The 25,713-nt window shown below is 43.8% G+C and overlaps 1 protein-coding gene and 1 non-coding gene across 13 annotated transcripts in view; both read left to right on the top strand.

Annotated features, from left to right (window-relative positions):
• NAP1L4 (nucleosome assembly protein 1 like 4) overlaps nucleotides 1–24,798 on the top strand; it is a 46,709-nt gene extending 21,911 nt beyond the window's left edge. For 9 of the 12 annotated variants that reach the window (XM_077115386.1, XM_077115381.1, XM_077115385.1 and 6 more), the window contains 9 exons: nucleotides 1,271–1,402; nucleotides 4,654–4,725; nucleotides 10,585–10,724; nucleotides 11,930–12,075; nucleotides 14,917–14,939; nucleotides 15,347–15,466; nucleotides 18,812–18,841; nucleotides 19,287–19,343; nucleotides 24,658–24,798. In XM_077115386.1, the coding sequence (XP_076971501.1) occupies nucleotides 1,271–1,402; nucleotides 4,654–4,725; nucleotides 10,585–10,724; nucleotides 11,930–12,075; nucleotides 14,917–14,939; nucleotides 15,347–15,466; nucleotides 18,812–18,841; nucleotides 19,287–19,343; nucleotides 24,658–24,699 (762 nt within the window). In that variant the 3' untranslated portion in view covers nucleotides 24,700–24,798. Of the gene's footprint in view, nucleotides 1–1,270; nucleotides 1,403–4,653; nucleotides 4,726–10,584; nucleotides 10,725–11,929; nucleotides 12,076–14,916; nucleotides 14,940–15,346; nucleotides 15,467–18,811; nucleotides 18,842–19,286; nucleotides 19,344–21,172; nucleotides 21,211–24,657 lie in introns of all 12 variants that reach the window. The other 3 variants (XM_077115389.1, XM_077115388.1, XM_077115387.1) reach the window with 3 other exon arrangements.
• LOC143647516 (small nucleolar RNA SNORA54) lies at nucleotides 5,433–5,556 on the top strand. Its single transcript, XR_013158135.1, has one exon. It is a non-coding gene; the product is annotated as a small nucleolar RNA SNORA54 (small nucleolar RNA).
• Nucleotides 24,799–25,713: the final 915 nt, after the last annotated feature.

Genomic DNA, 25,713 nt, shown 5'->3' with positions numbered 1-25,713 from the left:
CTGTCCCACTTTGCCAGGAAGGTCCACACCTCTGGGAGTCATGTCCCACATAGACAGGGGAAGAATGGTGAGTTTGCTTATTGTGTTGGCTGGAGAGAGGCCACATCTGAGCAACAAAAGAGGTTCTCCTGGGGGTGACTCTTAGGCCTAATTTTAAGTAGGCTTGACCTATCCTTTCTGGGGTTAAGTTTCATATGAGCAAACCCCAAGATTGAGGGCTCAGCCTATAGCTTTGGTTGTCCCCACTGCTTGTGAGAATATCAAGAATCCAACTTGGGGAAGTTGAATTTGACCCCTTTCTCACCATTCCCTGAAGGGGACTTTGCAAATGCTTTTTTTTTATTCACTGTTCAGATCACTCTGGGATTTATTGGGGCATCACAGAGGAATTTTTTTTTTAAGGGTAAATATTGGTTTTTGATCTTTTTCAAAATATGTAGAAACTAGCTCTGTTGAAGCCATGATGTGAATCAGTTTATTGCTTAAGAAAAATCTGCCTTTGTTAATGTGAAAATTAGTCCTACCAAGATTATTTTATCATTACCAACCCATTTGACAAAGCATTCAGTTTCACCTGGTTCCAGTTAGTGTTGCATTTAACCTCCCTCATTTGGCCTTTTCCGTGGAGTCATGATGTGAAAGTGCCCCTCGTTTTTACTAGCCTTCTGAGACACTGCTCTTGATGTTTGACGGTATTTATGCACCGAAATTTATAAGCTCTTTACTTGGATTTGAATACAGAAGTTATTCAGTAGATGTTTTTAACTTCAACTTCCTTTTTTTTCTCCCAAATTTTAATCAATGTCAGATTCTTCTTCAGATGAAATTATCTATCCTTGAACTGAGTTTTTCCCACCTAAATTATAACTTTTGTATGTTTGGAATCACGTCTGGTCAGGGTTGGTTTGAGAGTTTTACAGACTGCATCTGGCATTAGATGAAATCCTTCTGAGGTAGTGTCCCATAATGCCATGCACCTGACAGCTTTTCCCAGGTTGGTGGCTTCACCAGCTCTTAAACTTTTTGTTCCTTGATGTAAAATGACATCATGGAACAGCATCTGAATGCGTCATGCCTTAATGCTTTTTCTCTCATTAACACTTGAGAATTGCTGTGACACACATTGTGATTTTGAAGATGCCAACTCAGGAAAGAGGGGTGTTTGATAGAAGTTTGTGCAAGATTCTAAAATATCTGTATTGCATCACTGGTTAATTTATAAATTTGTGTTCTTGTAGTAAATGTTCTCTTTTACGTCTTTGTTTTTTAGGGAGACATGAGAAATAAATTAGTTATAGCCGAAAAAGAAGCAGCAACCGCAGAAGAACCAAATCCCAAAGGAATTCCTGAGTTCTGGTTTACCATCTTTAGAAATGTAGATATGCTAAGTGAATTAGTACAGGTAATCAAGTTACCTTTTGGTAGAAAGTTCAGTCCTTTACAGATGTCTGTGATCTATTAAACTGGGTGCTTAAAGGTGTCCCTAGTTAGGTGGAAAGGCACTTTGTGCAGTCCTCAGGCTCACAGAGAGAGTGATGTCCTGCTGCAACCCTCCATGCTCTATTTTTTGCAGTAGAAGGCTGCCAGCTATTGTGGACAAGCTGGCGACTCTGAACCTGGGCTGAAATGTTTCATGGTTTTTCATCCTGTAATAATCAGGGATCAGGCATTATTTGAAAGAAGTCTGTGACCTCAGTCCTGAGAGCCTATTAGATTTCCTCATCCCCTTTTCCATCTTACTGGATGGGAGAGAATAAGCAGGAAAGGGTGAGGACAAGGAACTAAGAGGTCATTTTGAAGAGATTAAAACTGTGTATGTTTATGCTGCTCAGTTAATTGACTTTAACGTTTTTTATTATAAAATATGTATACAAAGAAAAAATAATTTTCCAGGTACATTTTAACATCTATTAATTGATTTTTATTGAATGGACCTGTTATGCGGCCTTGCCAGTTACATAATTATATAGCAAATTGCTAATATTTTCTGATGGTTTCCCTTGAAAGTCTCTGTTTACAAAGAAAAGGAAGAGCTAGGCTTTATTTTTGTCTTGCTTGTCTGTAAGGAAATGGTGAGCCAATTGAAAGTTAACAGTTTGACTTCCCCTGAACTGAGGCATAGTAGATCTTGTTAGATAGAGAGGGAAGTCTTTCCTTAAGCTTCTTGACTGACTCTTTGTTTTAGTTATTAGAAAAACTCAGAGGTTCACACAGAGAAGGTCCTCGCTGTCCTGAGACCAGTTCTCAGGTGTTGCCCACTTCTGGCTGCATTAGTGTGCTGTTTCTTATCTAGAGCACAGCAGCCTGTGGTTGGCAAATAGCTGTGATATAATCTACATGAAATTTTACAAAGGCAATTTACAGCAGTTTTTGGAAATTTACTACATTGCCATCTCTGCTACCTTGTTTAATGTTTATCTGCTATAGCCAAAATTTAAGTAAAAGTGGAGAGAACAGTATGTTCCTTATTCCCCTTCAAAACTGAAGAAGTATCAAAACGAGTTGACATAGTACAGCATCAGTTTTCCTGATCAGAGCTTCATTTTCCTATTAAAAAGGTGGACTATGTTTTTTAAGGATTGCCAGAATCCAGAAATTAGTTGGAAAAATTGAAACATAAATACCAACACTGGATTTTTAGTCCATTGTGGGTTAGAATCACCTGCAGAAATTTTAAAAGTAAATAGTAATATAAATGGGTGCATGGATGGTTTTAGTGGTAGAATACTCACCTTCCATGCAGGAGACCTGGGTTTGATTGCAGGACCATGCATCACCACCACCACCACCACCACCCCAAAAAAGTAAATAGCAACACCAGAGCCACCCATCTCCAGACCAGGTCATGAGACTGTCATGGGGTGGGGGTGAGGCATCCAGTTTTAAAGCTCCTCAAGTGAGTTTCATGTACCACAAGGGTTGCATACCCATGCCAGAGGGGGCAGATGGGAGGTCTCTCATAGATCGGTTCTGGGTGTCTCATGGAGATGTGGGCTGATGTAGTAGGTCTGAGGCTCTGCATTTCCAGCCCATCCCCTGGGGATGATCAGGATGATCAGGATGCTGAGAGTCCTGATCAGCAGATCGAGGACCTGCTCCCTCAGTTGGGTTAGCTGGCCCTCAGCATTCCTCTTCCTCCTGCGTACTCCCTGTCCAGCTACCTGTCCAGCCAGGTGTTTGTGAGTCCAGGGGTCCAGCCCAGCTGCTGTCAGGAGCAGAACAGAGCACTCATTTAGTGTAGGAAGGAGGTGAGGAGGTGTCCCTGCTGCTGCTCATGACCTGTTAAAGGGTAAGAAGTCAGAGTTTCCACTTTGGTCACGTACTGAATCCCAAAGACATCATTGATTCTAGGTCCTTTTGGTTTTATATTAGGGAATAGTCGAGATTAATTCCTGTAAGGAATTTAGAAAATTGGAGATAAGCAGTCCCCTTGGGTCCTTAGTTTTGAGAGCCTGCTAATTGTTGACAACATGTCATGGTCTGAGCATATAAAATTCTCAGCCATCAAGGTACGTAGCTGGTTGAGAAAAAACAAAATGGTTATTTCATGAATTTGGGAGAAATACTGATACTTCTTCCTTGAGTGGGATGAGTTTTAAGGTCCTGGGCCCACATATCTGGGAAGATAGTGATGATAAAATTCATCAGAGTGACTGAGAACTTGGTATATGTCCCCAGTCGGTTGTGTGCAGAGTATGAAAGCCAAGGGCTGTCCAGTCCTAGAACTTAGGATGTGGCTAAGGTCATTTTGCTATGACCTCCTTTTAAAAAAAAACAACTGCCTTTGGATTACTTGTTGTTTAAGCATATGCTAGTTGTCTATTCATTGTTGCTGTTTTTTATTTTATTTTAAAATAACCTCTAACTTAAAATAGGAATGTTGGTAGTTAACGTGATTCTTAAAACTTAATGAAACCTCAAAAAAAAAAATAATAATAACCCAGCCTTCAGTCCCAGACTTCGGGTGTGAAGAAATAATTCCATTTTACAGATGGAGCACCATTATCTGGTGTCTGATAATTAGAATTCAAATCTTCTAATTCCTCTTCTGTGGTTTTTTTCTCTTGGACTTTCTAAAACTACAATTATTGGCAAACTTCTAAGTTTAACTATTGGTGATTTGTAAAATCATATAGCCATTGTTGTGAAGTTCTTGTGTAGTGTGCAAACAATGTCTTTAGCACATTCTATAAGGTGACTGTGCATGGGTTACCAGTATGTGTACTGGGATAGTTGTTGCCACAAGGGTTAGAAACTGGCCAGCACGGTCAGCAGCTCATCTGATATTCTCTTATTCCCAGGCCCCATGCTTTCATCTCGTCAGAGGTGTTGCAGCGCCAGCTCTGAGTCCTTGGTAGGCAGCATAGAGGCAGGCAAGGCTGGGGTATACTGGCCCTCTTGTTTAGCACTCGTGGCTACTGTCACTCCAGGCCAGGAGAAGATGGCAGCTCACTCTTGACACCTGTTGTTGCCACCCTGAGACTGGTGACGGTGAACATATTTCATGTGGGTGTCTGGAAGTTACCACTTGACAAAGACAGATTCCAACAAGACTAATTGTCCAATTTTTATGAGTGTTTGGAGCACTAACTCTTCAATTAGAGTCTTATTTTTAAAATCACATAAACATTTATTTTTCTCTTGTGTGGTTAGGAATATGATGAACCAATCTTGAAACACCTTCAGGATATTAAGGTGAAATTTTCAGATCCTGGACAGCCTATGGTGAGTACTGATTCTTAATAGTTCTTGGTCTGAGTGGTGCTGGACCCTGGTGGGCCTCAGGGTAACTCAGGCCACCAGGAGCCAGGGGCTTGTTGACAGAGACAACAGACAAGTGGCCAAACCCTGCCACTTGTTTGCCACTAGACATCGGGCAAAGCTGCTCACCTGAGAAATTAAATAGTTACTGCTCTCAGTCTGGACCTTGCTGCAGCTTCTCACAGGCTGTGGTGTCTCAGCACCATGATGGATGGTCAGACCCAGGCCGTGGCCACAGAGCTGCTTTGTGGGGGATCCAGAAATCAGGCACAGGTTTCCACTCGTGGGCAATTTTGTTGTCCACTGAGCCATACCGTGATCTTTTCACGGATTTATGAAGAGCGAAGGTATGTCAGAATGGTTTAAAAGGGTGGCAGGGAGAGACACAGACATGAGCACCACAGAAGCCTACTAGATTTTACTTCAAAAGCTAATTGCAGGTAGCTACTGTTTGTATTTTCTGCTCTTATGAAAGGCATGTTTAGAAATGTGTAAATGGATGTTGCTTGTCATTCAGGGGTGGGTGGGAATATCTGCCTGCTGGTTCATCAGTAGTGTTCAAGCTAAGCCCGCTCCTGTTTCTGTCTTTCAAGAATTGAATGCAATCTGGGTGTCCTATTTGTCATCCTGACTCCCCTCTCGTCCTCATGAAGCCCTCTGCTCTATGCCAGCAGCATTGTTCGTGACCTTTTAGCCTGCTTGTTGCTAATGGGTTCCATTCCAGTACTCCGTTATGTCCTGGGACAGGTAGCTGACTGGCTGGGTGGCTCTCAGTTTCGAATCTGGGAGGCACAGCCTTGGAGCTCAGCTTTGGACAAAGGTTCTTGTGAAGTGAGAAGGGTGTTCTCCCCTTCCCTCTCCATCACAGCGCCAGTTCTCTCTTTGGTAGAGCAGGAGTCTGGATGAGTGGGATCTCTTAATTCCAGATCCTGCAGGCAGTTTCTTATTGTGGGGTCCAGGGGTTTGTTTTAGTTTGCTAGCTGCCGGAATGCAATATACCAGAAACAGAATGACTTTTAAAAGGGGGAATTTAATAAGTTGCTAATTTATCAGTTCTAAGGCTGAGAAAATGTCCAATCTAAGGCATCCAGGGAGAGATACCTTGGTTCAAGAAGGCCAGTGAAATTCAGAGTTCCTCTCTCAAGTGAGAAAGCACATGGCGAACACAGTCAGGGTTTCTCTTTCGGCTCGAGAGACACATGGTGAACACAGCATCATCTGCTAGCTTTCTCTCCTGGCTTCCTATTTCATAAAGCTCCCCGGGAGGTGTTTTCCTTCTTCATCTCCAAAGGTCGCTGGCTGATGGGCTCTGCTTCTCATGGCTATGTCATTCTGCTCTGCTCTCTCGGAATCTCCTTCATTCTCCAAAATGTTTCCTCTTTCATAGGACTCCAGAAACTTATCAAGACCCACCCAAATAGGTAGAGACATGTCGTCACCTAATCCAGCTTAACAACCACTCTTGATCAAATCACATCTCCATGGAGATGATCTAATTACAGTTTCGCGCATACAGTGCTGAATAGGCATTAGAAGAAGCAGCTGCCCTTACAAAATGGGATTAGGACTAAAACATGGCTTTTCTAGAGTACATACAACATTTCAAACCAGCACAGAATCTATATCTGACCTTTGTACTTTTCCCGTATATGCTGTGTTTGAAATCCCTCAGCCACCGAAGCATTATTTTGTCTCATTTCTCTGTTCCCCCTTTTGATCAAGAAGGCTTTCTCAGTCCCATAATGCCATGTCCCTTCTCATCCCTGAGAGTCATTGTTCCGCGTAAGGGGTACCCCAGCATCTTCTTGTGGTGCTTGTACTTGGTCTGCTGCTCTTTGTGTGAGTCCCGTCTCATCAACCTCCGGTTTGGGAGGGCGTGCTATTGTCTGAAGATTCTTTGATTGTTTTTTCCCTTTCCTTTCCTCTCTTACCTATAACTTACCCAGATTCACTTTACCAACTTTACTCCCTTAGAATCAATTCTTTTTCTTCTTTTGTTCCTTTTTATTTATTTTTTTGCATGGGCAGGCACCAGGAATCGAACCCAGGTCTCCTCTCCAGCATGGCAGGCGAAAATTCTGCCTGCTGAGCCGCTGTCTTACCACCCTGTTCCTTTTTATTGAGCACACATTTGCTGATTTCCCGGGTTCGTTTTCTCTCTTAGCAGTCTGCCCTGTGTCGTCCTCCCTCTCACGGTATTTCATTTTCTCTCTCAGCAGTCTGCCCTGTGTCGTCCTCCCTCTCACGGTATTTCATTTTCTCTCTCAGCAGTCTGCCCTGTGTCGTCCTCCCTCTCACGGTATTTCATTTTCTCTCTCAGCAGTCTGCCCTGTGTCGTCCTCCCTCTCACGGTATTTCATTTTCTCTCTCAGCAGTCTGCCCTGTGTCGTCCTCCCTCTCACGGTATTTCATTTTCTCTCTCAGCAGTCTGCCCTGTGTCGTCCTCCCTCTCACGGTATTTCATTTTCTCTCTCAGCAGTCTGCCCTGTGTCGTCCTCCCTCTCACGGTATTTCATTTTCTCTCTCAGCAGTCTGCCCTGTGTCATCCTCCCTCTCATGGTATTTCACAGTGGACACAGCCTTCATTGTGTGTAGAGCATGGACTGTGATAACCTTTTTTTCTTCCCCCATTATAAAAAATGTACATGTTTATTATTGAAAATTTGGGAAATACAGAAAAATATAGAGAACATGGTATAGAGTCTCCATCTTCTAAAGTAACAATAACATACTAAATTTTCCAAAATCATTCTTTTTGAAAATATTATGAAATATTTAAGACATTTAAGTTATAAAGGAAAACAGAATCGGCCAGCCTCAGCCATGAAAGGCCTATTTGTTTGTTTTTTGGTAGCTGCTATGTCTGGTTCTGATCACACCTTTTCCTTCTCTCCAAAGGCTCCCACATGCCACAGTCTTAGACTTGTCTGTCTGTCTTTTCTGTGTGCGTGTGTTTTAAGAAATGAGAATTATGGTGTTATGTACAGTTCTATACTGCTTTTTCCATTTATCTTACAGAAAATGATAAGCTTTCTTTTGTGGAAAGTATCATTAGCTATAAAGTTTTATTTAACTGTCCAAATATGCCACCACCCCTATTCTAAATTGTTGCATGACGATAAGCATAATAAATTTTGTTAAATTTTTTTCATGGTTTCCTTTGTTGAGATTCCTTTTACTGTAATTAGTGGGTAAAGGAAAGGACATTTTAAGAACAAAAGGTTGTTTGATATACATTCCTGCCAGCAATTATTTTTTCATACTTCTATCATTTTGGTTAAAAATAATCTTTTTTTATTAAACTTTCTATTTTGAAATAGTTTTGCCCTCAGAAAAGTTGCAACAGCAGTACACTACCTACCCCTGTGCCCCCAACCCCCAAACTCTGATTGCCTAGTAGGCTTTGTCTCCCTGGAGTGTTTGGGGGGGTTAGGGGGATCATCTCCTAGTCTCCTCAGCAGCGAGCACTGGTAAAAGCAGCAGTCACAATTGCTTAGCTGAAGACAAAAAGAGATAATTTTATATTTCTTTAATAGCTGGTGAAATTGGGCATTTTTAGTTTTTCGTTTGGTTGTGGCTGAGTGAGTGTGTGTGTGGGTTGAATTTTAGGTAGTCTTCTTGGACCACTTTTCTATTGGATTGTTGAACAGTTTAGTACCAACCCTGGTTGGGCTTGGATTACTCTAAACTGATGAAAGGCATGAGGAAGAGAAAACCAGGAAAGGGCTGAGAAAGGAAGCAGTGCAGTTCGTTTGGAGAAGTGGGTGGGGAAGAAGGAAGTGAGCTGTTCTGTCTACATGGAAGTAGAGCCTCCCGAGTGGGGGGACCCTCTGCTCACCCTCTCTGCTCCGCAGTTCCGCAGGCCGCCTGTCCATCCATGGCCACGTCCTTGAACAGCCCTTTCCCGCTGATGGCTCTCACCCTTCTGACTGGCTCTTTGTCTTCCATCTTTGTGCTGGCTTTTTCAAATCCCGAGGGGCTGGGGCGGACTGGAGGGAGATCTCATGGAAGGTTCCCATTCCCCTAGGCTGCCTTCCTTTCCTTGCTCGACTTTGGTTTTTGCCAGGCAGGTAATTCCTACTCATCAGAAACCCCATCTCCTTACCCACTGTTCAAGTGTGCTTCATGGTGGAGCCTCCCCACATCCACCAGCTCTGTGCAGCATCACGAGGAGTTCTTGGCCAAATCCTTCGCTTGGTTTTGTGCTTTTAAGCTTTTGTGTGTCACACTCTTAGCCATCCCTTCTAGAATCTGGCTGAGTTGTCTGTCTGGTTCTCTGACCACCTGTACCTGCTGCTTCCCAACCCTTCTCTTCTTTCTCCCTTCTGTGGAGAGTTCTTTTTTTATTTTTTCCTTTGTTGGGGTTTGTTTGAGTATGTATTCATCTGTATAAACTTTTTTGAGGAAACTTTTGTTATTCAGCACATTTTATTAGCCTTTAAATTTTGTTTTCCCAATTTATGATTGTACCATTATAATGAATATTAAAATAGCTAACATTTGACAACCATTGCCTATAAACCTGATTCAGTTCTAAGTGTTTCCATAGATCAACCTTCAAACCAGCTCTTGAAGAGGACAAGTATTGTTAATTCTATAAGAAGAGCAAAGTACAGCAAGGCTGGGAGAAGCTTCCCAATGTCACATTGCACCTCCAGGCAGGGCTGGGGTCTGCATCCAGGCCGTCTGGACCCAGAATCTGTCTTTGTAGCCACAATATTAAACCATCTCCATGATTTATCTAACCAAGGTCTTTTTTTTTTTCACATTTTTTATTGTAAAATAGAGCATATATGCAAAGCAAAGAAAGAAAAAAACAGTAATTTTCAGAGCACACTTAAATAAGTAGTTACAAAACAGATCCCAGAGTTTTTCATGTGCTACCATTCAAGATCATCTTTTTAACATAGTGATGCTTTACCTTCTGAAGACAGATTTCTCAAGATTATTACACGAGGCAGTGAAGTTGCTTGCTTGCTTGCTTGCTTTTCTTTTTCTCACATGCTGCTGCCAAATTGTCCTTTATTAAGTTCTTTACCATTTAGGATTCATCCATTTCTCCAAAACACTTGCCGATACATTTGTAAATCTTAACCCCCAAAAAGGAGCATCTCATGTTATTTTTAATTTGTTTTGTAACTAGTAAGCCTAATTATTCTTTTTGAGGTGCTATTTGTTTTTATTTGTGACTCCTTTGTATATTTTTCCTATCATGTTTGTCCTTTTTTCAAGTTTGTGGTGCTTTGTAAGTGAAGGATTAACTTTTTGTGCTTGTTAAAAGTTTGAGGAGCCTCAATAAATGCCTCTCTTTTCCTTTACCTATCTCTTGCATGGAAGCTTGCCATTTTTGCTGCTTGGCAAAGAAATCAGAACATGTATTCTCTGCTAGCAGGTTGACAGACCAAGTCCCAGGAGAAGAAGGAGATGCCCAATTTCTCTCCAGAGTCCCCAGTCTGGTTGTCAGCCCTTCTTTGCTCTGGGAGGGAGGGGCAGCAGCGAGAAACTGGACTCTCTGGGAGCTTGTCCTCCCCCGGGAAGGCGATGTTCAGAGTGGGAGTGTGTTCCCCACTCCTGGACCAATAGTTACAGATCATTTTCCCCAGCCTGTTAGTTGATTTTTTTAAACTTTGTGAAGGTGCTTTTTGTAGTGAAGACGTTTTCTTGTCACATGGTCATACCTAATGAGCTTTTCTGTAATGATGTCTCCCTATGTTGTCATGCTTAGAGAAAAGCTAATTTCCAGTGAGCACTGTACTGCTTGTGAAGTCTGTTGCAAGTTATTGTTAGCTTTTAAGTAGTAATCACCATAAATTTTTCTTTCAGTCTTTTGTGTTAGAGTTCCACTTTGAACCCAATGACTACTTTACCAATTCAGTCCTGACTAAAACCTACAAGATGAAGTCAGAACCAGATGCGGCTGATCCCTTCTCCTTCGAGGGCCCTGAGATAGTGGACTGTGATGGGTAAGAAGATGTCGTTCTCATTTCCTGTGTAGCAAAGCAGGAGTTGATCTTAGAACTTTATGGGTTCTAAGAAAGAAATTAGGAATAAGGCGAAAAGTCTTCCATCCACTTACAAGCCCAGTAGACAAAGATTTAAATAATTTGGAGATATTTGTTGTGAAGAACTTACTACATATGATGACAAATGCTGGGAAGTAAGGGCACCATGTGTTACATAGGTGAATGTTTGGGATAGTAGCTCCATCTTCTCATTCTAATAGGAGATTGGTGTCTGTGTTCTCTGGACACCATAAATGAGGTTCTGGTAATTGAGCTGATGAGTTATCCTCAGCAAATCTTTCATTCACTGACTGAATGAGTAGTGTGGAGCAGTGTAACTGCTGTTGACTCATCGTCCCGCACCTCTGTGATTTCAGTCTCTGCAAGGACCATGGTGAGAATTTGGTTTAAAGTTAATTCCTCTTCATTGGCTTGAGATTGTTTTATCCTTGAATTGAAACTGTTCTGCATATTCACAGAAACCGTGTATTTATCTGTAAGTAATTAAGAACATTATTAAAATCCTGCCACTCACAAAGCTAGAGTGACTATGAAAGATTGTTTTCCAACGTAGGCTGTCATATAGAAAAGGCATCTTCTCTCCAGGAGTGTTCTTGTTAGGGTTCAGTTACTACTGGGTTCATGGAGAACTGAGAAGTCAGCTGGGGCCCACCCCTGCCAAGGCCTGTATTTGGACTGGCCATCAGCATTTGCACTTGGTCGTCTGCTTCCTCTGTCCCAACATGCACTGTTCACCTGTTGCCTTGAGACTTGAGGATGCATGGGTGCTTGGCCTTAGGTGTGATCTGAGGGTCTGTAATAGGGACAGTGAATGCCAAGACCACATACTTGGCCTGGGCATTTGTCCTTGAAGATACACTTCAGAATCCTCATGAAATGTCTTAGGGAAAATAAGCTTCTATAGTTCGAGAAGTTTAAAGCTTGAGGCAGTAGCCCCAGCAAGTGTAGTGGATGGCCAGGCTCCTCCTTCCTCACCACTCCATTGGCTGACTAGAGAGGAGTTGCTCGTCCAGCAGATCAGTTTTATTAAAATCTTTCCAGATTCTGTGTGGAGCTATGGTTTGCCTACTGCCTTCATTTGTAGTTGATTTTTCTCATAGAGTTACGTGTGTGTCATAGCTGTCCCCTGTACCTTTTCCCTCTAGATGTACTATTGACTGGAAGAAAGGAAAAAACGTCACAGTTAAAACAATCAAGAAAAAACAGAAACATAAGGGTCGAGGCACTGTTCGAACAATCACTAAACAAGTACCCAATGATTCCTTTTTCAACTTCTTCAGTCCCCTAAAAGGTAAGTAGGTTAGATTATTAATGCTTATTATTAATTACTTATATAAAATTACTTCATTGACCCGCTGTATCCGTTAACTGTTTCTCATTCAAGTCCTGTCTCTTACATGCTTGGCCAGGAGCATATAATATCTGTGTTGATACATTGGGCAAGTTTCCCTAGAGCTGGAATGTAGAAGTAGGATTGTCATCTTTAGCAGAAAAGGGCAAAGCTCATCCTCAGCCCCTCCTACTGCCCAGACAGGAGCTCCTCCATTCTAAGGAAACTTAACAAGAGCCTGGACTCCTGGCACATGTGCGCCCCCCCTCCCCAAGAATCCCTCCCCCACTCCCAAGCATGGCTTGGGCTCGCCTTGGGGTGATGGGATCCCCCTGCTGTCTGTATCCTCAGCCTCTGAGTGAGCCAGTGTTCCTGTCCCTAGGACAGCTCCCTGCCTGGGGGTGCTGCAGAGCGTACCCTCAGAGTGCTTGTTTCTGCTTCTGCTCTGCCTACAGCTGCACACCCAGCTTTCAGGTCATCTGCCCAGCCCTCTTTTTCTCATCAATTGTGGATCTCATTAGGCATGATTAGGTAGAACAAGGTTTTTTGGAATTTATTTCTTGTGACACAAACACAAACCCGAAGTAATTGAATCTCAATTTTTGAAAGTTTTGGGATAGAATCATAGCTTGGAGGCTTATATATTTTTTCCTTTATATTGCTATTATTATTGGATTTTTTTTTTCTTCTCTCTTAAGTCATAAAATAAAGCTGGAACCCTTGAGCTAGTGTGGTTAAGAAAGTAATTTTGAGTAAATTATGCAGACATTCTAGTATAATAACGAGAGAATACTAAGACCAGGCTATTTTGGCAGTGTTGAAATAGTTCATATGAGGAAAAACATTTTCTCTTTATTTTCCATGGACAAATAACGCACTTGGAAACAAAGGAATGCCAGCAGAAACGCCGAGATCCTGTTCGGGTTGTTTGCTGTGGCTCTGTTCTCAGGACTGGCATTTGGTGTTTGGCCTCATCTCCATACTCAGCACTGGCGTTTACTGAGTTCTGCTTCCTGTTTAATCTGTTACTGTAGGGTCTGTGTTCTTCGGTTTACTTTGAACCAAGAAAATCCATATTGGTTTGAAAATAAGAACATCATTGTTTTAGTTCTCAGGTTTCTTGTTTGGGGATGGTCCCTCAGACAAGCTTGTACTGGGCATTTTGGAGATTACCTGTATTGATTCACTGTGAAGCAGAGCATCTTCAGTTGCTAAATTCAGTGGCGTCATGGGAGGTTTTCTTAAAATAGTATTTTAAATGAATAATAGAATTAAAGTGGAGTTAATAAACTCAGGAATTTTTGAGGTGTTTTGAGGAGTTCTGGAAACAGGATTTACAATGATGGTTGTAAATCTAACAATGTAAATTTGCAATGATGGTTGTGCTAACTATACATATACTAACACTAAAAATCATCGAAACATACAATGAAAGTGGGTGAATGTTTATGGTATATAAACTATACTTCAGTAAAGCTGATTTTAAAAAGTAATCAAATAAATATAATAAATACCATGAAAAAATAGAGAATAGAGGTGTCAGTGAAAGAGGGTGATAGGGTAGTCAGGAAAAAATCAAAATTGAAATTTTTTGAAGAGGTGAAAGAAACATAGATAGGCAGTTAGGCTTTTCTCTCTTTGTCCTTAGACCTGCAAAGCAGGTCCAGATGTGACATGAGTGACAAAAGTTCTTGTGATTGGTGAACCACTGTCCAGAATGCCCTAAAGAGGACACTTGCCAACTGACTCTCAGCCCCACCTACACCTTTGTCTTCAGTGCTTTGTGCTCGTTGCTCAGCGCTCACAGCGAGGCCCGCGAGGCCCGTGAGGCCCGTGAGGCCCACAGGTGGCAGTTCACCCTGCCTGCAGTGGCTTCGTGGGCAAGAACCACCAGGTTAGAGGGAGACTCAAGTGAGAATTGAAAAGGCTGTTAGCTGAAGGGCAGAGACTAAGCAAGATGAACGCACAACTCCTGGGTAAAGTCAGGGCCTCGAAACAAGCATTTCTACTGTCAAGTTGGGTCTAAAAGGTCTGGGGTAGGTCATTTGAATGTTACTGAACTTGGTTACATGTTGCTTTAAGCCCCTGTCTTCCCTGTCATGCTCTAGGGGCAGTGCTTCAGTCTCTAAACCTATGGTTGCGTGTGTGTTGAAACCAGGTCTGAGCGTCACCTTTCAGGAAGGAGTTACACTACTTTGCACTGGGGCATCAGTGAGCAAAACTGTCCTACCTACGGAATTTCTTCTTTGTGCAGGCAGAACATTTCAAGCACTAGCTTCTTGCCTTCCTCCTTCCCGCACAGGTTCTGCCTGGCTGGGATGTAGCGCCTCAGCAACACTTAGGATTGGCAGGCTTAGGGGTCTCCCTCCTTCACACCTGTAGCATCACGTGTCATTGGTAGGGCCCAAGTCCCATCTTCACTCACAGAATACAACACTGAGGGGCACAGTGTGGGGCCACTGACTCCTCACCGCCTATCCCACCCACACCCCCATTGATACTTGAACCTCTGTACGTGCTTTTCTGGAACTTGACATTCTCAAGACGTTTCCATAAATGAGCTCTGACAACCAGCCTGTGGCACCTTGTGGAGGTAGAGAAGGCAAGGCCAGGAGGAGGCAGTCAGGGCCGGCTTCAATGCGAGGGCCTGGGCGAATGCTGCCGAGACCTCCGTGAGGAGGCACAGGGCTTCCATGGAAACGTAAATGAGAGACAAGCTGCAGAGAATGTCAGCTGAGCCTTCTGTGTGGGATTTTGAAACTTTTTGGTTTTTAATGTATGTATTTTGCTTTTTCTTTATAGCATCTGGGGATGGAGAATCACTGGTAAGATCTGTGTTATTAAAAGTCTTATTTTCCTATTAAATTCTTCATTTCTTGAATAGGTGTTACTTACTTTTTAATCCACCCCTACACCCTGAAAAACTGGTAGTAGTTTGTAATTATCACACCTTTTGGTTGAAGAAACCATTTCTTATGTCACCTTCACTGTCCAGTGTGTGTTCTTGCAGCTCTGCCCCTAGTTTATGTGGACCTCCTTGGGGAGTACAGGAAGCCAGCCTTCGTTTGCCCTTGTGCTTTAATCGGGCTTTCGACGTGACATTTAGCATCCCTCTAAGTGGCTTTTGAGTATGTGGTGACTGTAGCTCAGGTGTTAGACCCTTGGTGAGGGTGAATAAGAGAATACGAAGTATGTTCTCTGAAGATTAACGTGTAGGTTTTGTCTTCCTCAGGATGAAGATTCAGAATTCACATTAGCATCTGACTTTGAAATTGGCCACTTCTTCCGCGAGAGGATTGTCCCACGCGCAGTGCTTTACTTTACCGGAGAGGCCATAGAAGATGCCGACAATGTATGTGGGCCTGTGGGGCGGAGAGGTCCGAGTTGTTTTAACCCCTAAAAGCTAAAGATTTATATTACCAATCATATGTATAGTGTCTTCTGCTCCCTGTAAGTTTTGTGGAAAGTAGAATAGGAGGAGTAGTCTTAGAAACACAAGTGTGAGAAGCAGCTCTGTGGGAAGTAGGGTAGGGGGCTCTCAGAGCAGGTTGCAGTCACCTGTGTGAATGCCCATCACAGTGACTCCTTCCACAGTCTCAGCTGAAGATCTCAGAGTGCCTCCTCACCTGTGCATGGCCTGTGACCCTCCTGGGGACTTGTAAGCTTAAGGGAAGTCTCATTTGTGGAGGTTTGGCCACAACAAATGACAGTCAACAGAGTGGACTCGTGCTGGCCAATGGCACATCAACCTAAAAGAAATAGACACCCCTGCTCCACAAGAAATACGACAAAACTCTTCATGTCACTTTCCTCTGTGCTTCAGGAAAACGTGCTCTTTGATTGTCAGAGCTTGTGGAAGCTTGGGCCACTGAACACTCCTTAGCAAACTTTTCTTTGACTGTGGCCTAAGATATAAGTTCTCTGTTGAGTCATGTTGATTTGTGGAAAATAAAGTTTCCTTTTGTAGCATATCCCTGGAAGGATGCCATAGATGATATTTAACCTCTTGTGTTCAGTGTCTTGATGGTTATGGATGCTTTTCAGTTCTCTTTCTCTCCGAGTCTGTTGGGACTTCCCTTGGGTCAGCTGAAGCTTGGGCACCCAGGTGTGAGTTGCTGAGCCCTCCTGCAGAGGGACCCAGTGAAGGCCTCCTTTCCTCCTCATTGTGCAGATGCTCCCTGAGCAGGGCACGTGGCCCACTCTCATGGTTGTTGGCTGAGGCTAGTTAGTTCACGTCTGAATTTCAGCTTTCCAGTCTCTGAAGTGGAGCTCATCCATCCTTGGGCTGGGAGGGGTGTGTAGGGATCAGGGAATGGGGCCATACACCTAGCTTAGCAGAACGCTGTGTCATTTGCACACACGAGCGGCTGCTGAGGCTTAGGTTTCAGGAAGTGCTGGTTTGCTGACCAAATTCTCAACCCGCATGTCCAGTCAAACTTCCTGCAGTGGTGGAATGCTTCTGCATCCACTGTGCAGTGCCATGGGACTAACCACGGGGAGCTTTTGAGGAATGAGGCTCGCATGACTGAAGGAAAGGAATTTTGGATTCTATTCCATTTTAATTGATGTACGTTTAAATAGCTAGACAAGCCTAGTGTCCACATGTCTCTGGATGCTTGACCTCCATGCTCTTCTGACCCCTCAGTTGAGGGGTTTTGCCTACATAAACATGTGCATATTTATTAACGAATGACTTGTGCAGTGCAGGCGCTACTGACAAGCAATGTGGGCAGGTTACAAATGCAAACTCAAGCCCGATGGTTGGGTTTGCATCTAAATCTTACCACCTATAGATGAGTAACCTCTCCGGCCTGTTTCTCCTCTGTAAAATAGAATGAATGATAACGACTAGGGTTGTCATGGGGTGAAAAGGCACTAGAGCTGTGCCTGTGAGTCACTTTACTGACATTTGGTACGTTATAGACCATTTGTTTGAACGAGGAAGTTATTAAAAGAGATCATGAATGGAGGAGCTCTCTCTGGTGCTTCTCCGTACATTCTCAGGCATCACCTTATGTACCCACAACTGGGGTACATGCAGCTCACTTCAGAGAGCATTGCTCTAGTAAAAAATAATAAAAGGTTTTAAGTTCAAAAAAAAAAAAAAAAACTAATAGGTGTACCACACCAATACTAGAGGTCAACAGTAGAGATAAGGGATATGGGATGATTTGCTTTTTCTGTTTTATATGTCTGTGTCATTTTTCTTTCTGGAGCAATGAAAATGCTCTAAAACTAAGTGTATTGATGATTGCACAATGAGAAGATGCTTCTGTGAGACGTATACATATATGATATGTCAATATATCACAATAAAATTTGAGGATAAAAACACATCTAAATAACAATTATGAGGGCTGAAACATGTGAAGCAAACATTCACAGACTGATGGGAGAAATAGGTGATTCCATATTAATAATAGAAGATTTCAAAAATCACTTTAAATAATGGCTAGCACATCTACAATGAAGGCTAAAAGAAAAATTGGACTTGAATAATAATATGTACCAAGTAGATGCAACAGACATATATAGTCGTATATAACATAAATAGAGAGGGAAAGCATGAGAAATAGGTTACACAAATATGTTCAAAAACAACAGAGTAAATATTTAAAAAAAAAAAAAAGACAGTGTCTTCAAGGGTGAAATGACAGTCTTAGAGCCTCCAAAAACAGGCACTCAGGCTTGTTTGAAGTTAGGTGAGATTTGATTTGAAATGATGGTGGGTCTTGTTGAATGCTGGGCTTCAGAGTCCAGTTGGGACAGTTAAGCAGGAGGGTTACTGCTGTGCAGTTGGGTATCCCCAGCCGATGTGTGTGCCGGGAGGATGTGCCAGCTGTGGCTCAGTGTTGCAGGGTGTGCTGGGGAAGCCCCGTGTACTCTGTCTACATTCCATGTGCATTGTCTCTAAAGGTCTGGGTAAGGGCTCGGAAACCAAGAGGAAGTGTTTATGTGAAATAACCTGCCAATTTTTCACACGCACTGCATCATGCAGCCATTAGGTATATATGGGTGTTTTGGTTCAGTTTTTTATTTTGATATAAATCTGGTGTTTGAAACTTGAATGAGTCTAGTGATGTCTATGAAAGTTCTCCTATGAGTACTTTATTTATACTATGAGTATTTTAGTTTTGATTTATTATAAAGATTAAACACCAAGGTCTTGTTATATTTCTGTTAAATAAATGTTTTTTCCCCTTTCATGAGATATTAACTGAAATGATACAGAAGTTCTTATATTATAATAAAGTTATGCTACTGATTTACTTAGAGTAGCCTTGTAAAAAATAAGAAGGAAAACAAATTCATCAGCTTGCAAAAATCTTTTCTCATCTCGTGGCAGGCTGGCCAGAGTCAGGTGGCATTTGGGACCCAGTTGGATGCAGCACACACAGGGATTGGGCTGCCTCCTGGCTGACTCTGTCCTTTGTGCAGCTCCCTCCATCCTCACATCTTGTTTTGAGCGATTGTTCATTACTTTGGCTCATCCGCCAAAGGCTCCATAGCACCGGCCCAGGCCCCAGAGGTGTCCAGAAGTAAGCTTGTCCCTGGAAACCCTGGACTGGAGTAGGAGCTCTGTCCCTTGGCAGGGGTATCAGGCAGCTATGGAATGAGTGGGGCTGGGTGCAGGCTTTGTATCAAGGTCAGATGGCTGTCGTGGTTTATAAACCTGAAAATGTTTTTCTCTTTTCAGTTTGAAGAAGGCGAGGAAGGAGAAGAAGAGGTAAGAAACAGGTCACGTGAAAAAGCATCGTTTTCCTAGAGTTGTGTGTTCTTTGGCTTTCTCTGCTCAAAGGGACAGAGGTAATGAAACCTTACCTAAGATACCCATTGTAGGTAAAGCTGTCTTTTTCACCACGTTGAAAAATTAAATGGAAATAGAGCAAGTGCTGCAGCAGTGTCCATAATTTTGGACTCATGATTGGCCTGTGAAAATGCAACTTAGAAAAGAAAAATTCAATGAACAAAATATATCTTTTCAGAAATAAATGATTTCAAGTTTATCTGCAAAAAAAACAAAGATGCCCAGAAATAATCTTAAGTGTCCAGATGATGTGATTTAGTCATTTATGAGTAGGAATAATCGATTCCTTTTTTCTTTTATTTTTTTCCTGCTGATTCCTTTTAAATCCTGCCTTTTCAACTAGTTATTACTCCTTTTAATACAGGAATTAGAAGGTGATGAGGAGGGAGAAGAGGAGGAAGACACTGAAATAAACCCCAAGGTTAGTTATTGGTGGGGGAGGCACCTTCACATGTTTTACACTGGGACCCAGTGATCTTAAGAATATACTTGTTCTCTAACTAGAAAGTTAGAATGTATTAGAAGAATACTTGAATGAGGAATTGTCAGACCCTCAGGTCATTTCACTGAAATGTTTTCCCAAGTCTTTCTCAGGCTACGTCTCATTTACATAAATGGATTTAAGGGCGCAGCATCATTTCCCAAGTCTATAATTGTTTTAAGGTCCGATTTAACTGATCGTTGAACCAACTTTTCTCTCTGATTAGGTTTCATTTGTGGGAACGGTGCAAAGAAGGGACTTCTGAGGGAGTGAAGAGTTGCTTTTAAATGGATTGACTTGTGGGCATAATTTTACTTGTATATTTGGGCTGAGAAAATTCAGTTTAAATTAGGTAGCTTTATTAAAGAAAACCAAGATTTAAAAAAAATTTTTTTTAATGTTTGGGCAGCCTATTAATTTTACCTCTAAATCTAGGTTTTCATTTATGGTATCAAATCAGCTTAAATCAAGGTTCTTTGGCATTTGAAATTTACTATAAAATCCCAAATTACTTTTTAATACACTCCTAAAGCTGTAGTGAGAATTTATTATTTTCTGGCTTAAAATCAAGTTTATGGCACACCTTGCATCCTGGAAGTAAATATAATATGGGTTATCAGACTGGTAATATTACCTGGCCCTTTTATAGAATGTGTCTTTATTTAACTTCGACAGGTTTGTGTCTCTGTTTTTACCTGTTTTGCCTGAAGTGGAAGGTGCACTTATGCTGTCCGTGTCACCTGGCTCTGTGATCCATCTAACACTCTCCATTTCATGACTCCTCACAGGGCTCCCAGCAGCGGGGGGTGGGGGTGGGGTTGTTGGCTTAAAACACGTTACGAATGTGCCATATGAATCCCTCTCTGGGGAAGGGCTCATGGATGACCTAGAGTCAGCTGGTCACTCCATACTGGAAGTGGACCTGTGCCCAGGGCTGTGATGGTGGGAAGGGACTGATGGAAGGAACTTGAAGTCTGGAGCCCTGCACTTGAGTGCCTCATGGCATGTGGGCAGGGGGGACAGAGGCCTGTTGGTGAGTAGTTGGCAGTACTTGGCATAGAAGTTGCCTCAAACGCAGACACTGTGTGATTGATTTGGGTGCCAGCTCTATTTATTTGGCTTATCTTTCTACCCCTTGGGGCACTGAATGAATAAAGCAGAGGCTGAGAATGCTTGGCAGCATCCACCACGCTCCCTCCAGATAGCTCCATCGGGTCCCTGAGCTGTCTGCCGTTCCGCAGTGCCTTCCTTACTGTCATCTGCCAAATCTTCTGTCTCCTCTCTGCCTCAGTGTTCTGATAAAGCCTTCTCACCAAGTGGTTACACATAGCTTGGAGTAAAGTAGTGACTTTTAAACACTAACATCTCCTGAAGTCCTCACTGTGTTTGTGGCAGGTGTGGGTGAGGAATGGTTGTGGTGTTGTGGACCGGCTTCCCTGTGTTGGTCAGCCCTCTGCTGTCCAGAAAGGCCCACATCTTGTGTCCTCCTGGGCCATGAGCTCCTATTTCTGAGCCTTCAGAGGCACGTTGTCCAACTGGTTTGTAATATTGGAATCTGTCCTAGTAAAAAGAAATGAGGGAGGAGGAGGAGGGGTCAGTCACAGTGGGATTAATGTCCCCTGGCCACCTGACTTGTGTCACTGTAGACCTGGTACATTGAAGCTGCTCGTTTCAAGGTTGGTATCGTGTGGCTGTTTCCTCCTGTATAATTTTGTGCATTTCATTTTCTTTCATGCTGACACTTCCTTTCAATTTTTTTCCCCATTTAGGTGTAATTTTTGTCTGTTAATCATTCGTACGTTTCTAGGTAAGGTGGAATTCCATTCATACCTAACTTCCAAGCTCTGATATATACTTCATACAATGTATTGTTCTGACTTTTCTGAATAAGGAGGAGCTGATAGGTTCATCATAGCATTTTTCTAAGGAGCAGTGGTTTTGTGTAGGTAGTTTTCTGTGTGTCCCTGGGGAGTTGCACCCAGTCTAGATTTGGCTTCTGTTTTCTGAGCCCTGTATTTCCTGCTGACCAAGCAGCACGTTCGTGGGCGATGGCATGATTCTTCAGGCAGAGGAGAGGCCAGGGGAGGCCACCGCCTGCAGAATGCGGAGTGGAAGGCATCAGGGACAAGTGTCCTTCTTAACATCAGGGTGCATTTGGCTCTCCTCAGCCATGACTGCACTTGGGTGGGATGAGTCATTCACAGCATTGGCCAGTTATCATTTTTCTTGACATGTGTCTGTTAAATGCTTAGGGATTTTTAAATTCAGGTATTATGCAAATGAATATGTACATACAAAGAAGTAACTAAAATTTTAATATACCAGAATTTTCTATCTGAAAAGCCCCTGACATCTTTGTTCAGTGTAGGCACCGAGGCTGGTGATGAGGTAGTAAAGAACTAAGGAAAGGCTCCATGTAGACGTAAAGGAGCTTCAGTGAGCTCCGGGAGCCACCCTCCATCAGCACCTGCATTGGACAACAGCATCTCTTTCCCTGGTCTGGAATGGGTGAACTCCACCTCCTAAGTGAGGAGAGGCTCTTGCCAGTTAACAAGGCACCCTTGCTCCTGGAACATGCTCTGCTTTTGCAGGTGTAGGGACGTAGTGGGGGGTAGAAGCAGGAGTGCCGGAGTTGCTATGAGAAATGAACGTGCTCTTAACTTGGGAACTATGGCGGGGATTCTGCGTTTTGAGCCACATCAGCGGCCAGTTTATGAAATTAGCACCTGCGAGAGCCAGAGCTTTTATCTTTTTGTCCCCAAATGGCAAATTGGTTCCAGGGGTCACCTAGCTCAGGTGTCTTGGAGAACCTTATTCTGCTGCCTTCCTGTCTCTCTGTGGGGTCTTCTTTCCTAGAAAGCGGAAGGGTTGTTGACAGATTTAGGCTTAAAGAAACATTTTGATTAAATGAAATTAAAGGCCAGACCTGATAACTTGCTTGAATAATTAAAATTATTTCACTGTCTCCAGATGTCTGAAGACCCTCTTCACACATGCCAGTCTTGTTGCACCTTCACCCCCTCACTACGATTCCTACCCCTACCCCACTCCTGTTTTTTTGGAACCAGTCTCAGATATGCCCTCATCCATAGATGCTTCAGTCCATATCTCTCGAAGAGCAGGACTCTTCCTTCCCATAACCACAGGGACTCTGCCACCCCTGAAAAATGTTGGTAGCCAGTACCCTAGTGCAGGAGACTGGTCTGGGTTCGGTCAGGCTCTGGTGCCTTCATTAGCAAAGCTGTGGAGTTGGATTTAGGGCCTGTCTCCATATCCTTTCCTGAGTGGATTGTGATCCATTAAAGCCTCTTGTCAGTCATTGCCTTTAAAAACCAACAGCTCACCTTAGTGATCAAGGTAGTATTGAGAGGCCAGACTGTCGTTGAGTTCAGAAATGAGGAGTTTGTTTAATTTCAGTGGTAGTTTAACTCTGGCTGTGTCACGGGCCAAAACCCACTGGTGTCTCATAAAATTCATTTCCCAAGTTCTTGTGCCCCCCCGTGGCATGCTCTCTGTTGGTCTTACAGCTCTCTTGGTGTTTTCTGGTCCTGTCCCTAGAGTTGGGGCAGCACATGTTTTCCTCACAGGGGTGCTGGGCAGAGCAGGCGCTGTGCTGGCATAGGCGGCCCTGATCATTCAGAGTGCCATCTTCCGCGGCACAGTGCCCAGGTGCCTGGGCCAGAGTGCCCTCCACACTTGCTTGCTCAAGAATTCTTGTCCTCGGGACAACACTGTTTGGGGTCTCTTTTTTAAAATGAGGACTCTTCCCTCTAGCGGACTTGATCACCCAACTTCATGGTTTAAATAATACATTTTTCAGTGTAATGTACATCATATAGTAGGCTACTTACATAATATATATAGTTTCCATATACCTTATATATAGACAGAGTAAAAAGCTTCTTGCCTGTATTGTCTGCCCTCCTCTCACCCTCTCACCCTTACAGAGCCATTTTGTTAGCTTCGTGTTTTCTTGCCCAGTTTCTTTTTGCCAATAGAAAATGTGCACAGACACCCCACACGCTTCTCCCGCTGTACCCCAAAAGTGACTGCTTTCTTCCCCTGTGCCTTGACAGTGTTGTGATCACTGCCTCAGTCTTTCCTTGCTTGTCAGCTTGACAAAATTCATTTTCATCTTTTTGGTAGGGAAGATGGGGTCTGGCTTATTCCGGGTTGGAGTCAGTCAGTCTCTTTGGTGGAGTTTCAAATGAAACTTTGCACTGCTGTTGCTGTGACTTGGGGCCCCAGTTGGAACATTTTGGCTTTTTCTGTGACATCTGCAAACAGCACTTTACCACTTCCCATGTGTTTCCTGTGTCTCTGCTGTTCTCTAGACATAGATTTTTTTTTTCATTCCCTCATTATGATTTCCTGAAGCACAGATGTGGCCCCAGCTTTTTCCATGGAGGGCCTCAGCCCAGGGATTTCTTTTGTACCATGTCCTACAGGCTTCTCCACGGCATGCCACTGATAGACACAGCCCTTTTACCCAGGGTACATATTAGTAAACAAGTGAAAAGCTGTCTACACTTCAGTCTGCCATTGGCCTCAACACAGAATTCACAGGGTTGCTAAATGTGGTTTAAATGCTGTCTTTTTCATCAGCGGGCCCTCATAGGATACATAGGTTAGAATAGAGGAAAGTTAATCTACTCCTCTCTGAGAGAAATAGGATTTCCCTCATGCCGTTAAGATGAGGAACATTTCCATCCTATCCTGGTGAACCATCGGCCTTTGCAGGGAGGTGACTGGGGGTAGAGCTCTGGGTTGGTGGTCCTCTTGAGTGCTGTAGCCATGTGGGTCCTTGATCACTCTCCCCATGGGTCAGGTGACCGTGTACCCATAAAAGACGCTTCCACTCCTGGGAGCAGCAAATGGGTGGGTAGGTGGGGCAGTGCGTGTGCACTTAGATTTGGGAGTAGTGCAGGAATGGGGCTTCCTCACCCAGATGCCTGCACAGTCTAGCATGTGCCAGACCAGCTTCTGAGGCCCCTGCCTTTTGTGGGGTCCTACATGGCAGTTGTCTGTGGGTTCATAGGCACTGCTTCACGTGGAGGGCGCAGATGGCCTAAAGCTCTCGAGTGCATCTCCTTTCACCCCCAGGCAGCCCCAGGCAGAGTGCCTCCCAGGTCTGTCTTGAAGGTGGGAAAGGCAGTCTTGGTAGTTGGAGTAGGTATTTGGTAAAGAGTGGGAGGTTATTTGGTCAGTGAAGACCTGGGTTTTGCTCTCTGAAAGCCTCGTTTTCTCTTCCTAGCAGAAGGAGCCCAGCCAGCCGGCCGAGTGCAAGCAGCAGTGAGCCGCACCCCTGCGGGGCCGTCTGTCGGGATGCGGACACGGCACAGTTGTATCGCAGTGCCCACCTGCCTTGCTTCCAAGTGCATGATTTTCACTTTCACTTTTTCCTTATTATTTTGCTTACCTTGTACAGTGGCAACTTTTACGCATTTCAGAAATAGGAGGTTTAGTTCCAGTGCCCTCTGCAGCCTAGGGTACCCTGCACTACTCAGTGAACTTTGCCCTTAGGGAGGGCCCCAGAGAGAGACCACAGGGTGGGGGGCGGGGGGATGGGCTCAGCCGAGGGGTAGGTTGCAGGTGATGTGGTCCCACCATTTCTGCCATTGGACTTAATACTTCCCTTTCTTTCGAAGAAACCCATGCCCTTCGGTTTTAGCCACTTGAACCTGTTTCTGTGAAAGCTGCTCTGGCTGCTGCACTTGCGTCCTCTCAGCAAGGCCTTGGAGAGCCAAGTTGTGTTCTCCTTCGTGTGGTTTTCTTTAGTTTTATTTTCCTAGGGGTGGGGGTGGGGATCGTGGCACACACCGACGCAGAGGCGGTAGCTCTAGTGGTTCATTGACATATTTATTTGTTCATTCGTGGTCGGGAGGACTTTGCACTTAGGCCATTGCTCCCCCTCCCAGTCCTGAACCTGTGCTGTGACTGGAGACCTGGTGTCTGAGCCGGGCAGAGGCAGCCACCAGGTGCAGCCGGGGTCCTGCAGGGAAGGAGCTGCTGCCCCTGCCACGGCTCCCGGAGGCAGGGCTTGCTCTCATGACACTCAGGCCATGTCCGCTGTTGAAGAGTCCAGGGCTTGTAGCTAGAGAAGCAAGATCTGTGGGTTGTCTGCAGTTTAGCAGATGAGGCTGCAGGACTAGGGTTGGAAAGGTAATGAGTCGCTTTCGAGTTGTGCTTTCTCAGAAGCTCCTGTTCCTTGACCCCACGCTCACTTTGTGTGGAGTGTCCAGAAGCCTGTGTCTGCAGCCTCTGCCTTGGCAGTGTGGGGCTCACTTAGGGCATGCACTGGCAGCGCTGG

The sequence above is a fragment of the Tamandua tetradactyla genome, chromosome 9 (assembly GCF_023851605.1).
Source record: "Tamandua tetradactyla isolate mTamTet1 chromosome 9, mTamTet1.pri, whole genome shotgun sequence".
In the NCBI taxonomy this organism is placed as follows: Eukaryota; Metazoa; Chordata; class Mammalia; order Pilosa; family Myrmecophagidae; genus Tamandua; species Tamandua tetradactyla.
The sequence above is the reverse complement of the archived record's forward strand: the minus strand, read 5'-3'. Positions and strand labels throughout refer to the sequence as shown.